Genomic DNA, 17,067 nt, shown 5'->3' on the forward strand with positions numbered 1-17,067 from the left:
TAGTATAAATCCAGATAAGAAACAAAAACCCGATAACATGTTCTAATTAAAAACAAACTTTAATATGAAAATAAAAATAAACAAATCTATCTAATTGTTACATTTTGGCAAGAGCAATTGTTGCCCACCTTATTGGCAGACGAACAGAAGATCAGAAGTACAGAAGTCTCTGGAATGTGTGTGAGCAGGCGCAGTACATCACTTGCTGATAAGGCCTATGACCTGCGCAGTATATCTCAGCACAGCTAGCAAACAATTAACACAGTGACATTTCTGTCCAAATTTAGAAATTGTAAATCGTGCAATCATTAGACTGAATCAAATATTGTTGTCCCATTAATATAAAACTCCTGGAAAATCTGAATTCTAGCAAAAAATTCAACATGGTTTGCAGGACAAGTGCTAACCTTCAACTTCTTTCTCTCTAGTTGCCAAAAATGAATAATGCTTCAAACATTTTTTTTGTTAACATAATGTTGCCTCTACTCTAGTACTTGCTAAAAATATGTTTTCCTATTTCACATGACAGGCCATACATCTCTTGCAATTATTTCAGAAATTACAGAATGAAAATTAATAATTCATTGTAAAATAATCTCCTATTTAAAAAAAATATTTTAAAAACCAAGATAGCTATTCTAATAATATACATAAACAACTTCTGAGATAACAAACAAGTATCATGTTTAGTAACTTGACTTCAAAATGTAGCTGTTCAATTGGCAGACAATTTATTCTTTTCCAAAAGCAATTTTCCTTTTATGTTAAAAAAAATTTTTAGAACAGTATTTAAAAACAATGCAATGATGAATAATGGATTTTTCACAGCAAAATAACCTTGATTTCTTTGTAATCTAGTGTCCTATGCACAAGATAATTGGTTGAGAGGCTTTTTTTATGAGTGACAATTAAGTGTAACATTAAAAACTTTGTTATAAAATAAAAAAGCTGTAAAAGTAACTAAAATAAATAGATAAGAATGAAAAACTCACACTACTTATATGAAATCAGATAGATATCTTGCTAAAAAAAGTTTAGTAAATAAAAAAGCTTTCTAAAAAACTAAAAGAAAGATTCTAATAGCCACTTTAAAATTAATTATATCTAAATATCTGCAGAGAAATCTATATACAATTATTTTTAAAAGCTTTTAAAAGGATAACTAAAGAATACATTAAATTACAAGGCAACATGATTACTTCAGGTACATGACTTTAAAAAAACATGGAAAAATTAAGCATGAAGCTTGCATTTTGCAAAGAAAAGCAACAGCTTCTGGTGTTGTATTTATTGCCTATTTATTATTAATGGCATAGTAATTTCGGTGCTGTGTGTTAGGTGGCAATTGGGAATTTACTTTCTTGTAAATAGGTGTTCATCATGGCAACCATTTTGAGTGTGAGTCCCACATATACTCTCAAAATTCCAAATGTGCCTCTAGACCGGCTGGCTCAGGAATTCTGGGAATTGAAGTCCACAAGTCATAAAAGGGCCATCATTCCCCACTCTTGGTTTAGACAATAAATACTGCCAATCTCCACTTTATGTCTACATTTTAAAAGTTCTTTTACTTTACATTACTGCATGAACTATAGTAACAGCAAAACTTAAAATGCAGGTACAAATATTGTATTAAGTAACTATTATTACAACTGTATCTAATTGCTTCTCCAATAAGTTCAAAGCAGCAGTCAAATGAAGAAGATTTCTTTAGTTTTTTTAAATACAACTATCAAACTTCTGATTGTAGGACCATTCAATTTCTAAGACAGAGACCATTTTATATAAAATAAGATAAACAATTAGTTCTCATTTGGGATGGTGCACACACTGACAGCTTCATCCCATTTGCTTTCTCCCACTTTTTTCGTAAGACTTACTAACTTTTCACATGGAAAATTCTGGTATTTTATTTGTCTGTTTGTCATAGAATAATAGGAACACAGAAGACTGATTATATTTTGGGAAATAAATAAATAAATAAATCTGGTTGACAAGTCAACTCTCTGCAAACTACTGTAGGCATCGAGTCTCTCTGCCTTAAAATATTATATTTCCAGGGGCTAGAAATAGGAAAGAGAGATAGATTTCCATTATCAAAACTAAAACATTTTACAAGCCAATGTATTTTTTTTTCAGAGAGACCAAGTCCAAAGTTCAGTGACCAGAAGTAGAAAGTGCCCTCAGCAGATTTAAACTGTCAATAGGATCTAGCAAATTCTATCCCTGATCATGCCATCACCAGCGTTATCAAAGCATTGTAGAGTGTAGATTGTTTGAATAGGAAACCTTGTGCTGGGGGAAGACACAAAAACCTCTTTTTAAAAGAAGAACAATCATAGATGATTCCAGGTTACCTCTACAGCCAATCTGGTTCGAGAATTTGACAACGACAATGTCATCCTTTCAAAACGGATTCATGGAGCAGTTAAAAGAACATGAGCGATAGTCCCAATACTATTGCTCCTATATTTCCTCTGAAATCATTTCAGACTCATGATTCAGACTATTCATTACTATTATAGATTCACTACTATTACCCTTCTCATCTTTTCTACTACTCCCCTATTAATATGATTATATTACTTTGTTGTTTGTATGTACACTGAGAGCTTATGCACTGGAGACAAATTTCTTGTGTATCCAATCTTCCATTCCATTCCTATCCCTTCTATTCTAATTTACAGGGGAGTATCAACAGATTGTCATATCATACATGTACATCTAAAATGTAGATATCCAGAGATTATAAGCCTGAACTTCATGATCCCAATGTATTTTCTTTGTTTTCTTTTTCCTTGTTTGTTTTATTATTCCTTTATTATTTTACTTTTTTAAAAAAAAAACCTTCCTCTTTATTTCTTCCTTTTTTAACAGTTGTGAGTTACCTAGACAAAATGGCAAATAAATTTAATCCATATCTAATTATCCCAGGTTCTTGAAAAGGATTTTAATAAGTAGACAAAAATGCTAAATCCAGTCTGAATATCTGGCTGAATGAGAAGCCCTGGTAGTGCAGTAGTCAGAATGCAGTATTGCGGGCTAACTCTGCCCATAGCCTGGAATTTGATCCTGACAGGCCTTGAGATTAAATCAGCCTTCCATCCTGCTCAGGTCAGTAAAACTGTTAGGAAAATTATCATGACATTGTAACCACCCAGAGTGTGCTATAAAGCACTATGGGGAGGTATATAAGTCTAAATGTTATCGCTATTGTTAGGGGATGTGTAAGGAACATAATAACTCTATGTTTTATTAAGAGAAACTATGACGTAGATTCATTTCCACAATGTGGATTTAATCTTTAACTATTAATCATACACAAAATGTCCTTATATAAAGCTATTTTCAATGCTAATAAGGTGGAGCACATCATTGAAAAAATTCTATGATGATTTATTTTATATTATAATACATTATTTTGATCGCCTGGCAGACTGCACAAAGTTCTTGCTGCAATAGCTATCTGTTCATATATCTTGTGAAATAAAAATGTCATACATAACACCACTGTACTACAGAAAAAAGCTCAGAGATTATAAATAACACTTCTCCAGTAATATAACAAACAGAATGCTACATTTTTAGGGCCAGTTACTTAATTTATATTTATGGGGGTAGTATATACCATTCATTAAATTTTCTGTGCAAGAGCATGTGGACTATCATATATGACAGATTGTATATATAATTTGTAATTTGTATAATCATGAGGATATTTTTTTAGTAATTCTAGAAACAAAGAAAGAAATCCATGTTTTACAGTTCATACCTTACATTTTGCAATATAAGCATACCTGAAGTACATCAGGACCCCATATAGATAAATGCAGATCTTCAAAACCTTCAGCCTTTTAATTTATTATAATATGTGCTTCTGTTTTATCAGGAAAGCTATCATTAATACAAACTGAGATCACACCTCTTACTTGAGCATTCTTCACTGAACTGGAATAATGTGTTATAATTCTGACTCATAAGGCCTGAAACAATTCTATTGACTGAAACAATAAACTGATGTATCTTTTTTTATTACTTCTTTTGTGAATAACACCAAAAGAAAACAAGACAATCTCCATTTTGATCTTAAAGTAAAGATACACTGGGAATTGACTAATATTTTAATACAAAGACATTGACAAAGCTTAACTATATGAAGCTAGAGAATGCTTACTATTTTGTCTAAGGTTTAAGTAGTTTGATATCAATTACAAAAAACCAAATAAACAAACAAAAGATATTTTGAAGATGTAGAAAGATTTAAATAAGGTCAGGCAATAAACATGAGCATGAATCACATACATATTTTAAGAACAAAACAGGAATCAAAAATGCTTGAGAATAGATCAGAAATACTTTTAAAGGACAACCTTTAAACCTGAATTCTAAAGTAGTGTATTTTTGAAACAACATCCAGAAAGTCAGCACTTATAAACAGATGTGCTGAACTAGAAAATAAAAGAACAAATCCATTTCTTTTAACCTTTCTTCCTCCTGTTTAAAGGGCATCTATGTAGAAGCACACGCCTTCTAAAAGAGATACAATACAAAATGAATCAACAGAGTACTGAAGAATTACACAATCGGTCCACATTAACACTGTAATGTGGTCTATTTGGCTTGGGATTAACTTCTTGAACTGAATCAGACATTATGACTTGTGATCAGTTTTAAAAGTAAATTGACAGACGATTATTCAACAACTAACCCACCCATAAAATGGTACCTGCACTGAATTGGTTAGAAGAATTTAGCATACTGTACTTCATTTAAGCTTTATGATGTACAAATGTGTAAATAAATTGTAGATATCAACAAGATAATCAGGAAGATAGTCTCCATCTTAATAGGTCTACTAGTTCACTGTAATTAAGGGAAAATTTATTGATTGCACTATATTCTATAGATTGCAACATGGTTTTTTTTTTACTTGCTCTAATTTTGAAATTTTATTCTTTGTAGATTTTATTCTATAGAACCCTATTGCGTTTATCAAAATAACAAAGGCAGGGTCACATATGCAGCTTCCATCTCTTTTGCATATTTGTGCAATATTGCAATACACGTTCAAAAAGGTTTGGGATTGGCTTGGGTAAACTCTCCCTCCTGCACTTCCTGAAGTTGCAGAATGTAAAGCCTCTGCATTATGGGTTCAAACATTTCTTGAGTATGTATCTTTTTGTTCAGGAGACATTACAGTGTTGTGAATTTGTAGTGTTGTTATCAATATTTGTCCAGCTAGATGGCTGACTGCAGTCAGACCTAGTTATTACTTGGATGGGAGCCCAGGAAATACCAGTCCTAGAGGCATCCCAGAAAAGGGCAATAGTAAATCACTTCCATAAGTTTGGACATGTCCATGATGTCACCATGAGTTAATTTTTAAACTGAAGCAAGACTATACTATGTCTGTCAATATTATTGTATGCATGCTTTTATTAATATTTGTTCATGTTTTGTTCTATTTTATGCTGCTTTATTTTTTACATTCCATATTATTTTTGTTCAACAATTAGGAATAATTAAAAATAAATAATTCTGATGGGAATCAAAGTGAATGCTGGCCCATGAATAACTCCATGAATCAATGTAAGATTGTCAAAAACGAGCTGAAGTTCTCAATATTCTTAGTGCACAGCTAAATGTCTACGGAGATTCTCAGTCATCCAGGTCATGGTTGTTCCAAATGTGCTTTTTTTTTCGAGAGGCAACTGGGCGTTATGGTTTCGTTTTGTTTTTTAAGATATTTCACTTCTCCTCCAAGAAGTTTCTTGGAGGGGAAGTGAAATGTCTTTAAAAAAAAAAAGTCCAGTAGCCTCTTGAAAAAGCATCTGGGTCAATATTCTTAGGTTTACAAACAAACCATACATTACCAAAGTTTTACTTGTCTTGATGAAGTTTATGTTCTATACCACACAGTGATTTAGAAAAAAATCCATCTCTCAGCTTGATTCAATTTAAAAACAAAACAAAACAGCTGAATATCACCTGCATGGGGGTGACAATCAAGCCCACATCTTCAGATTATTTTTCATACCTATTTCATAATAAATTTTAAACAGCATACAATGCAATTTGATACCCATAGAATCATGGCCCATTAGTGTCCAGCTACTGATAATTATACCAGGCTCCTAATACCAAAATCTATTGAAAGATTCAGGAAAAAAACAACACTTGTTTTGTGGGGAGATAGTTTGGTGTAGTAGTTAAGGTGATGGCCTGGAAACCGGGTGATAGTAAGTTCTGTTCTCTATTAGGCATAGAAGACAGTTAGATGACTGGCCCTGATTTTAAGATCTTGAGATTTTTCAAAGAAGAGAAAACAGTGGGGTTTTTTTTCAGAAAGAGATCTATAAAGATCTAAGATTTATATAAAACAAAAACTGAAATATTAAGACTTGACTCTCAATTGCAAAATGCATTAACTCTTACCTAAAGAAAGGAAATGCATAAGTACAATAGTAATTTTATGAACATGTACTAAAGAATTTAAAAGTTTGTTTATTTATTTATTCATTCATGCATACATTCATCAAAATTTAAATAATGTCTATCTCACTCACAGAGTGACTCTGACCTTTCAACTGGTATAGTTTAAAAAGTTTCATCATTCTTCAATTAGAAGATCCGTAATAACAATAGAAAACTGCTTTTCTTTTGTTCTAAAGTCCCTGTCAATAAATATATTCTGAAATATTATGTTTTAACCATTTTATGAAATATAGGAAATTTGGCTGTCATTTCCACTGATTTCACAGAGCATATCAGAACACATATATAATATGCAGATCACACCAATCAATATCAGAAAACATAGTCCTTTTTCTTTAATAATATTTTCTTCTAAAGACACATGACATATGTATGCAGAATTATTCTAAATGCAATACCAAACAACCCTCATTTGTTATTAAAATTCAAGGAATTTAGTAGAGGAATGCTTTAAGAACTATTAACAATAGTTTGTCAATAGACTTTATACTAATATAGAAAAGGTCATCATTTAGTACCTTTCTGGAAATTATTTATTCCTTTATTATTGCAAACCTGCAGTAAAAAGGGTAACCCCAGTTAAATTAAATACATTTCCTTTAGTTGTATAGTATAATATTTATGATATTTTAATAACATGTAGTTCCTAGTACTAACTAACAAGATAACAAGCTAAGATATAAATTGGAGGGATATATCAACAGTAACTAAAATTCTTTTACAAAATTCTTTTTTGGCTGTTAGTTGGCAACCAGTACTATGGTGAGAGATTGATAAAAATGGGTAGGTTTTATGTTGAGAAAAGAAGACTGAGAGAAGATATAACAGCAATCATCAACTATCTCAAATGATAACACATAGAAAACAGCCAGTTTAATACCTTTTCTCATTACAAAATAATAATCTTAACTTACAGAAAAGCGGATCCTGGTAGTTGAATATTAAAAAAAAGTTGCTAACATTGAGAGCAATTAGGCAAAGGAAAATAAAGTACCCAGAGGGCAGTCCTTCATCAGGTATATTCAAGCAGAGATTGGAGAATTGTAAATGTTTTAATTTGGTTTCCTGTGTGGGGCAAGATTTTGAATGTGATGTTCTTAATTAATAACCTCTTAAAATCCTTTATTATTCTACTTTTACGAAACGTACTGATAGATTTCAATCTCTATGTTAAAATGTAAAGCCATTAGTAAGACATTACATTCTCAGCCAATCAAAATCATAGTTACATCAAAGCTGTTAAAAAGTATGGTATGAGTTAATGCAAATAACTAAATCTGGAATCGTAATAGCTGCATCTCTACAAACAAATATCAGGAGATTGTGAGTTCTAGGTCTGCCTTAGGCATGAAAACTGGCTGGTTGACTTTGGGCCAGTCATTCTCTCAGCCCAATCCACCTACCAGGGCTGCTGTTGTGTAGAAAATAGTATTAGGTATGTTCACCACCTTGAGTTATTTATAAAAATAATAAAGGCAGAAAAATAAATATATATGTCAGAATGCTATATCTCTGTTTTACAGCAAAATGTGACTCAGTATGCATCCAAACATTATTTTCAATACATTTTGGCAGCGATAGAAGAAATTTTAGTAGTTTAAATGCCAAATTGAACCAAATGTTCAAATGCCATCAAGAACTTCTATTTTGAAAAAAAAAATACTCAGGCAATTAAGATCTCATATATTAATCTTGTAGAAGTATTCAGATTAGAGATACAGTATTAATATTCTCTAAAGTTTGTCTCATATTATTTCATTTCATAGTTCTGAAATAGTAGTCTACAACGCCTATGATCCAAAGATGATTCATCATTATCTGAATTACGAATAGACACTCCTTTTCCTACATTAAGGATGTTCCAATCAGGGTTCCCTGATTATTTTCTATTTGCAATTCTTTCTATTTTATCAGAGGTTGTTTCCAAAAGTCTCTATTTTTAGAAGCTATTTGTTAGGCAACAAATGCAATTGGAAGACAAGATCGGCTTCTATGGGGAAGCATCACAGAGATGCAAATGATAAACAAGTCCAAAGAACAAACCTTGTGGATGTGTTTCAGGACTGGTAAAGTAGAAGTCTCCCATATTATTGATATTATTATTATATCATCTGCAACGGTCTGATTATCCAAGCTATGGCCTGTAACATCCCTGCCATGCATTTGTCACAAAAACAAACACCACTGGAAAAATACTGTTCAGTTAGGAACTCTTGATTTCTTTCTACATATTTTTTTTCATTATTTATACATTTGAAACCACAGGTGTCCTCTTGGCTTGCCTGGGCTACATTGAGTGAAGGTGAATTGTCTTCATATAAAATATACAGTACAATTAATGCATATGAATAACAAACTTTCTTTAAAAGTTTGCAATCTTGTGGGGCAGCATTAGTAGTTGACAAGGACTGCATGCGGTGGGCCATGGGTTGGACATATCTTTTTAAACCAACTTCAAAATCTGCGGTAATATGTTAGTTATAAACTTATAGTTGTCACATTAAATGTGTAAAGACAGTAATACATTCCAATAAAAAATAGAAGCAATTCGAGCAACTTGCTCAAATGTATGGAACAAATTTATGGTAAACTGAACAGAAATTCCAATTGTTTTTGCCTATTAATCTAGTGGTATTGCAATCTGTATTCATCGGCATAAATGCTAGGAAGAGTAATTAAAACTTTGGCATCACAGAAACTTTCATCCAAGAATATTTCAGCTTCAGTTGTATCAACAATCTTAGTCATGAAAAAAATTATGTCTACTTCAAGCAGAAATCTTGATTAGTCATCAAAGCAAGTCAAACATATGGACTCCTGTTCTTATCTTTCTGTGCAGTGATGAATAGCTTTGTTTTTAGAATATAAAAAAGAAATCTGCCAGTGGTTTTACAAATATCACCTGTTTCAAAAGGCAAATCACTTTTAACAAAATATGCATTCTTAACAGAAGTTTCAAATGTTCCCAATAAATCTTTCCTAGAAAGATGCTGCCAAACCATCTTCCAAGTAAATCTCTTATTTTTTAACCAGGCTAAAATTTTGTAAAAAAGAAAAAATCTATTTGCATAATCAATAAGTGGAGAATTAGTTAAACTTCTTTCTCTTGCAAGCACTCTTAACTCCTGCACAGTTAACAGAGAAAGAGCTAGGAATCACTCAAATCTCATTAGAATAAAGCAAATACATAACGGGCAAATCCCATAGTACACTAACACACTGCACAGTTTTGCACAAATTGCTTGTGTTTAGAGAGGGTAAATGATATGGCTTATCTCTTAGTGCCTTCTGCTAAGAGACTATTGCAAATCTTCTGGCCCTCCACAAACTTCTTTCTAAAGTGAAAAGAACCAAGAACTCATAGGAGCAACTCATCAGGAGTCCCTCAAACTTTTCCTCCTTGAGACCCAAAGAGTTTTGGCAGCCAGAAGCTTCTGGGCAAGCATAAAAAGTATTTTTTTAAAATAATCTTTCTAAGTTCAAGGACTGAGGTCTAGATCTGAAAGCTCTGGGGTTCAGCCTTTGACGCTGCAGAAGAGTGGAGGAAGCAGGGTCTACGAGGGACACCTGCATATTGAACTAATTGAAGGCTGCTGTGACAGGACCAGCAAGAACTCCTCTCGGGGCAGATGAGACAACCATCCTACCCAATGGAAACACCCCCCCCCCCTCCCAAGCTGCTCAGATGCAGTTGTCCAAAGGCCCAGGGAGTCCCAATGATGAGGGTCCTGGCCTCCAGGAAGGCACAATGACATTTCACGCCTTGGTGGGTGGAAGGGAAAAAAGCAGCAGCTCCTCGCCCCACTCAAGTTGGTGTGTACCCACGGTCGAACCTCTTCCCCCAGGTATCCCTTGACGACCACTCCCCCACGCCTTCTTTGTCTTTCCCTTTCCGTTCATGTTGCTTCCGGTCGGTACCTGTTATGCCTCTGTGAGGCCGAGGCTTTGGTGTAATAAGCCGCCCTCCGTTGGGTGCTGCGCGGTACCGGGTGCAGAGGGATTTGATCCGCCATCTTTCTTCCCAACCCCCCTCCCCCCTCTCTTGCTCTCTCACTCACTCACTCTTCCCCTCCCGCCTTCAGCCGGAGGGATTGGATCGTCATCGTCGACGCGCCTTGACGTCACGGAGACGTAGTGCGCCCGTGACGCAGTCAAGACGCGAGGCCGGCCGAAGCGACGAGAGAGGAGAAAACGGGGAAGAAAGGGAGAGGCGAGGGGGCGGGGGCAGAGGAGGAAAATGGGCGGAGTATCCTGACCAATCAGCTTGAGAAGGGACGCTCGCTCTTGCTTCCCGGGCCCGTGTGGGTGGAGGGCTCGTGCGAGCGCGTGAGGTGGGCGCGCGGGGCTTCGGGGAGCAGCTGGGAAGGCGTCGAAGCGAAGGGAAAGCCAAAGTCCGCGGGGTCAGCGCAGTCGTGCAAACCCTCCACGGAGGAGGCCTGGCTCTCCTTCCATGTTTCTGAGCAAGAATGGCAACATATTACCGGAGGGGGGGGGAGGAGGGAAGGGGGCTCAAAAACTATTTTCTCAGACTGTTCACTGTAGTTATTTTTGCGTGTTATATACAACTGGCCGTATTTTCATCGTAGTTTGTAAGTCGCCAAGGAAGTTGGTAGTGTGTATGTTTTTTCCCCCCTTTTTTAAATAAATGAATCATAAACTTTATAGTGGGAATTGGACAACTTACACTGCGCTCCTTGGTAGAGAGTTAGCTGATAAACGTACTGCAACCTTCAGTTTGTGATATGAGATTTTTGGAGGTTGTAATCTCTCCCCCTACACACACATACACTTCATCGAATGCTTAATAACCTCAGCAAGTTTTATATGATCGAGATGTGACATGATTTCCATTAAGATGTATGTGATCGTCAGTATAATTTGCATTATGTACATTTCTTGGGAGGGAGGATACGCAGACTTTTCCCAAACCACTAAACAAGCTACATATCCCGAGGTACTTTTGATAAATGTTGCATTTCACCCGATCTTATTGACGCGTTATTTTATAATTGCATGTAGTACCTTATGTCATCTGAGTGAAAATTATGAGAGGAGGCATTCAACTCTTCTCACTCCCCAGGACCCTCTATCAGTAATTTTTGGGCAATCACTGTTAAATTAAATTAAATTAAATTTGGAACATTAAGATGGGGAGAAGTTTCAGATTATGAATCAAAACCAAAATGTGTGTGTGTGATGTTGGTAGGGAAACACATACTTTGCTTATTTTAGTGCTAGGATAAACAAAGTGACATTAAAGCAAAGTGCTGCAGCTAATATAACAAGATGGTGAGGTATGAGAGCGAAATATTAAGAAAGATAAACTATGCTTAAAGTTTTATTTTTATGTAGAATCAATTTGAGGTGCCATCTGTTTCTTTTCAGTGACTTGATAACAAATTCAGTCAATTTCATTAAACTTTATTTCCAAGGAAATTGATTTCAACTTGTACACAATGGAAAATGTATGTATTTTGCTGTTTTTGTTTTTACTCTTCACAAAAACGAACATTTGAAAATTGTCCTGAGATGATCTGCTTTTGAGTGAATGTTATTTTTCTTATAAATCATTTATACCAATTTGCAGGATTCCAAAGATCATTTGTGCTGTTTTTCCTTTCCATGTTTTGTTAGTGTTTCCCACCCAATACTATTTTTATCGTGGAACTAAAAAGTATTTGAAATATGTCTCGGCATTATAAATTCAAGATTAGTAATACAAAAGTCCAATATAATTGTATGGCATTCTTAATGAACCGAAGTTGGGTCCTGCCAGCTGACTTTTTACTATTATAACAATAATCAAGACACTATTATTTATACACTTCACTTTCCATTACAGTAAATTGTTTCCTACAAGTGTTCTATCAGTGCTGTGCCTTATCTTGCTGGAATCTTGATGCACACAACTCATAGGTATCTCCAATGTTCTTCTGGTTGTGCAAAAACAGAGTACTTTGTTCCCCTTCTCTACTATCATGAACTGATTTGCTTAAGGCACATCATATATTCCTCTGTGGCATTTTCAGTGGATTAACTCTTTAGTGTAATCAAGGCAAGCTCCTCCAAGATTACTTATTTGAGCTAAGTTTATGGACCATTTTTAAAAGTGGTCCTAAGAACAATAACATTTACCATCTAATAAGCTCTCAGTTGCTTTCTCCTAAATTTCCCCTCAAGCAAATGCAAGAAGCCAAAACCTTGAAGGTAATTTTTGGTTCCAGTATGCTGAACAAAGTTTTCCTCAGTTAATAAACACTTAAGTTCCCCCCACCCCCACCCCGAATTTTAAAGCAATCAAATGCTACACAACCAGAACAAATGTGATAGCAGTATTCTCTTATTTTACTCCTTTCTGTTCATTGCAGTTTCCAAGGTGATTTAGTTTCTAAGTCTTTTGCTGAAATTTCCTCTGATTAGCTTTCTCCCTGTAATCTTTGAGGTTGGTTCTGCTGCCTGTTTGAAACTCTCACATTATAACCCAGTTCACTTCAGCCACCATCTCTGGCTTCTGGATCCTTTTTGCAGCAGTTGTGCACCATATATCTAGAACAAATTGGATATTGCATTGTTTTTCTTAGTAGGCTGTAGCATTCATATTTGACAAACTGCCTAAAAGCAACTGGTACACTCCCCATCCCTCCCTCTTTGTGTCTTGTTTTAAATTCAGTGTGTATCACCCTAAAGCCCCCAAAATGGTATTATCCCAAAACTAAGGAGTTTCCTGTTACCCGGTTCTCTTTTGGTTACAAGCTTTGACTCGTGAAATATCAGTCGGCCAATTACTTTGCATTGGTAAGTGATCAACTGAAGATTGGTTCGTCATCATAACACATAAACCTATCTCAAGTTTAACTTCATCTCAACTGTAACTAGGTTGGAGGTTTTTTGCAACTTGATAAAATTAATTTGCCAGTGTTGTCTTGAGGATGCTTTGTCACTGTTACAATTTGTCCTACATTTTGGGGATCATTTCATACTCTCCTAGTCAAATATTATCCATATCAATCCCTTTGAAGGACAAGTCAACATGCTAGGTTTTTTTCTGAAATGAGTCATTTTCCCTTGAGTGTACATCCTTTTTTTGGGGGGGGGGGATAATTCCCTAAATGTATGTAAGGCCAGGGCAGATACTGCTAAATCACATTAATAAAATATAATCCAAGCCATTGGAGTCATATAAGATTCTAGGATCCAGATTGTACAGTTCGACTCTCACATTGTTTTTTGTGAATACAGCATTCCCATAAATCTTAAAGGGATATATTATTTATATCATAGTGCAGTTTATTTCTCTCCTCTTTATTTTCTCTCAGTTCTCATATTCATAATCTAGATCAGGGCAGACAAACTCGCGTCATCATGTGATATATCACAACTCACCCCCCCACTTTGCTAACTCGGGCGTGGTGGTCGGCATGGCTAGTGTGATGCATCTAGCCTGCAGGCCACGATTTTGACAGCCCTGATCTAGATTATGGAGGGGGATAACCATGAGTAGATAACTCACTAGAATTCCATTGCATTTTGAATGCAATTTAGCAAGACACTTCTTTTCCTGGATAATATACAAGCTAGTCTAAGCATTTCAAGCTGTTCACTCGTTCAATCAGCCTCTAAGCTGAAAAGTCATAAAGCAAAAGTATAAAACTTCTGCACTTGCAAAAGACTCGTCGTAAGACACCTTCCAATTAATATTTTGTAGGTTTCAATTATGACTGCCTTATCAAGCGCACTGGGAAGAGAAGACACAACAATTATTTATAATAACTTTGTTGGCTATAATTTCCACTTCTCCCTGAAAGTCGGATGGATGTTTCCAGAAGCTTTGTGTTAAACACAAGTGCTTACACTTGACCTTGCGCTTCATCTGCTCTTGCAGCACAGCGGTGCCTCTTTCATCCTGTGAAAGACAGGTGCAATTTGTAGCCACACAAATTATACAGTCCCTGCTATTAACATTCTTTTATCTTGTAAATTACTTACATTGATTACACTGAAGAAGGGTCTATGAAATGTTGCTAACGCAAGTCTATGATTTGGCTGTAATATATAATTCTTAAATTAAGACAAGACTGGAAAGAATTGACATCTTGCAGTAGCAGATGCAAAACTCAGATCTCGGCCACATGCAGTCATTAAGACACCCTATGTTACAGTGTGCAAGTATATCTTTGCTAGGCCCTGGTGTCCTGGCGAACTTCCAATTCAGGTAATTACTCTGTCTACCTAATCTCCCCTGTAGTTTCAATTGGATAAGTTATGGTGTTTTCTTTTGCCTCCTGCTTCAGATTGTTTAGCTTGTATGCCTGGGGTGGAGTGCTAGATACCACATTCCACTGCAGAATTAACTGCTTCATCCTAAAACAAACAAACAAAATCAGTTTCATCCTTGAATTGATAAAAAGAGTGCCTATGCAAGGGAAGACTTGTTATAGATCTTATTTAGTAGTGTTGACTGCTGTTCTCAGAGAGACCATCTTAGTTCACACTAACTAGGAAAGGGAAGTCAACTAACTTCTTCCCACAGACCTATTATTTTGTTAAATTTTGAGCCAATGAAATTCCAATTTCAGACCCAGGATAAGAAAGAGAGGGGGGGGAGGGAGTAGTACACTGGTTGGAAGCACATTTTCTTCTGATTCATCCAGATCAACTCTGGTTGATTGAAATCTGCTTACTTTTCTGATCCAAAGTTGTTCCCTAATTCCCAGCAAAAAAGAAAGAAAGAAAGAAAAAGGAATAATGCACTTTAAAGGAAATCAGTTCACTCATCTTTTACTTGCAATTTTCTATGGTATAGCATAGAAATTCATTTTAGTGAAACTTAATATAGTGTTTAGAGCAGGGGTGTCAAACTCGATTTCATTGAGGGCCGCATCAGGATTGCGTTTGACCTTGGGAGCCGGGGTGGATGTGGCCAGGGTAGGCATGGCCAGTTTGACGTCACTTGTGTAGGGTTAGGGTCAGGGTTAGGCTCAAGCGCCAGCGAAAACAGGCTCCTGAACTCCATTTTCAGCCTCCTGCCACCCTCTGCCAGTGAAAATGGAGCTCAGGGGTAATGCATGCGGCTCTTCTGAGCTCCATTTTCACTGGCAGAGGGTGGCAAGTGGTCGTCATGGTGTAAAATGGAGCCTGGGAGGTCTGCACGTTTCAAGCTCCGTTTTTGCTGGCAGACATCTCAGGCCGGTCCTTTGCTATTTCTAGGGCGGCCCCGTGGGCCAGATCTAAGCACCCTACAGGCCAAATCCGGCCCACGGGCCTCCAGTTTGACCCCTCTAGTTTAGTATGTAGGACTAGAGTATGGGTGTCAAGCTTATATCACGTCATCATGTGACGTATTGTGACTTTTCCCCTTCACTAAACTGGTGGTGTGGCCAGCATGTGATGTATCTGGCCTGTGGGATGACACCCCTGGACTGGAGTTATGCCTGTGCTTAAATTGCCACTAAGATGTGAAGCTCACTAAATGACTCAATCAACTGTTCTGTTTTAGCTTAATCTATGTTGCGGATTCTAAATAAACTGCAATACAGAACATGGTCATTTATATTTTACTGATATTCTGAGGAAAAAAATTAAATATACATTCTTTTTAATAAAAGTAATCTGTTTTCTATGATGTGTAAAGATAGGTAAAGTACCAAAGGCATGGCTTTTGCCATAGATAGAAAATGATTCCTGATATTCAACGTTCTACTAATTCAAATATTTTTTGCATAGGCTATTGATAGATTTAAAGTTGATTTGAAATTCTGCAGAGTTTAATTGCTGTAGGTTGGAAAAAGACACCTATACTTAAATCTCAGTATATCATTCAGTTATAGTAAGCGTTGAGTATCAAAAATACAAAAGAAGTAATAGATAGATGCACTTTTGATTTCAGTTGCAAAATTTGCCATACAACTGGATGTACTGTTTATTGGTCTATCAACAGCATTGATAATCTAGGCATCACTGAATAATGCGTTATAAGATTTGTAGATGAATGATCTTTATTTGACTAGATAATAAGAGTTTTGCCTCACCATATCAAAACTCTGTAAGACAAAGGTCTTAACTGCATTTTATATCACAAATAGTACATATTGTGGCATTTTTATCGTATGTGTTGTGGCAGATCTCGGTTTTGAAGAGGCATTTCCTTCCTGTGGGAGATAAGTGGTTGACATCTTCTAGAAGGAACTTATTACTTTATATATTAAAATATCTAAGCTTTTAGAAAATGGTATTGAAAATAAACTTCTGACAAAATAATGGTGGATGGAAAAGAAAGAAGTACGTCAGAACTTCAATCCTTATATATTATTACCTCATCTCCAGTGGAATAAATATAGTAGTAATGAACAGTCAAAGGATACATTTACCTTACGTTGAGATAAATGCTTTCAACCTTTCAATAAGCATTTAAAATGCTTATTTCATACTTATGCATACCTATACATTTCAAATGTTTATTTCATTTTCTGCTGCTTGGTTTGGTATTAATCTTCCTGATTATCTTCATTGTCGGTGGATTTTTCCAATGAAATGGGTCAAGAGTTGCAGATTGACTTAATGATTAAGCACCAT

General features: G+C 35.6%; 1 protein-coding gene across 2 annotated transcripts in view; it reads right to left on the bottom strand.

Moving 5' to 3' along the window:
* The window catches only part of ATP9B (ATPase phospholipid transporting 9B (putative)), a 136,835-nt gene extending 126,141 nt beyond the window's left edge, over window positions 1-10,694 (bottom strand). For both annotated transcript variants that reach the window (XM_081950525.1, XM_081950526.1), the window contains exon 1: window positions 10,414-10,694. In XM_081950525.1, coding sequence (XP_081806651.1) covers window positions 10,414-10,508 — 95 coding nt within the window. In that variant the 5' untranslated portion in view covers window positions 10,509-10,694. The remainder of the gene's footprint in view (window positions 1-10,413) is intronic.
* Window positions 10,695-17,067: the final 6,373 nt, after the last annotated feature.

Source organism: Natrix helvetica (assembly GCF_964273705.1).
Source record: "Natrix helvetica genome assembly, chromosome: 4".
Lineage (NCBI taxonomy): Eukaryota > Metazoa > Chordata > Lepidosauria > Squamata > Natricidae > Natrix > Natrix helvetica.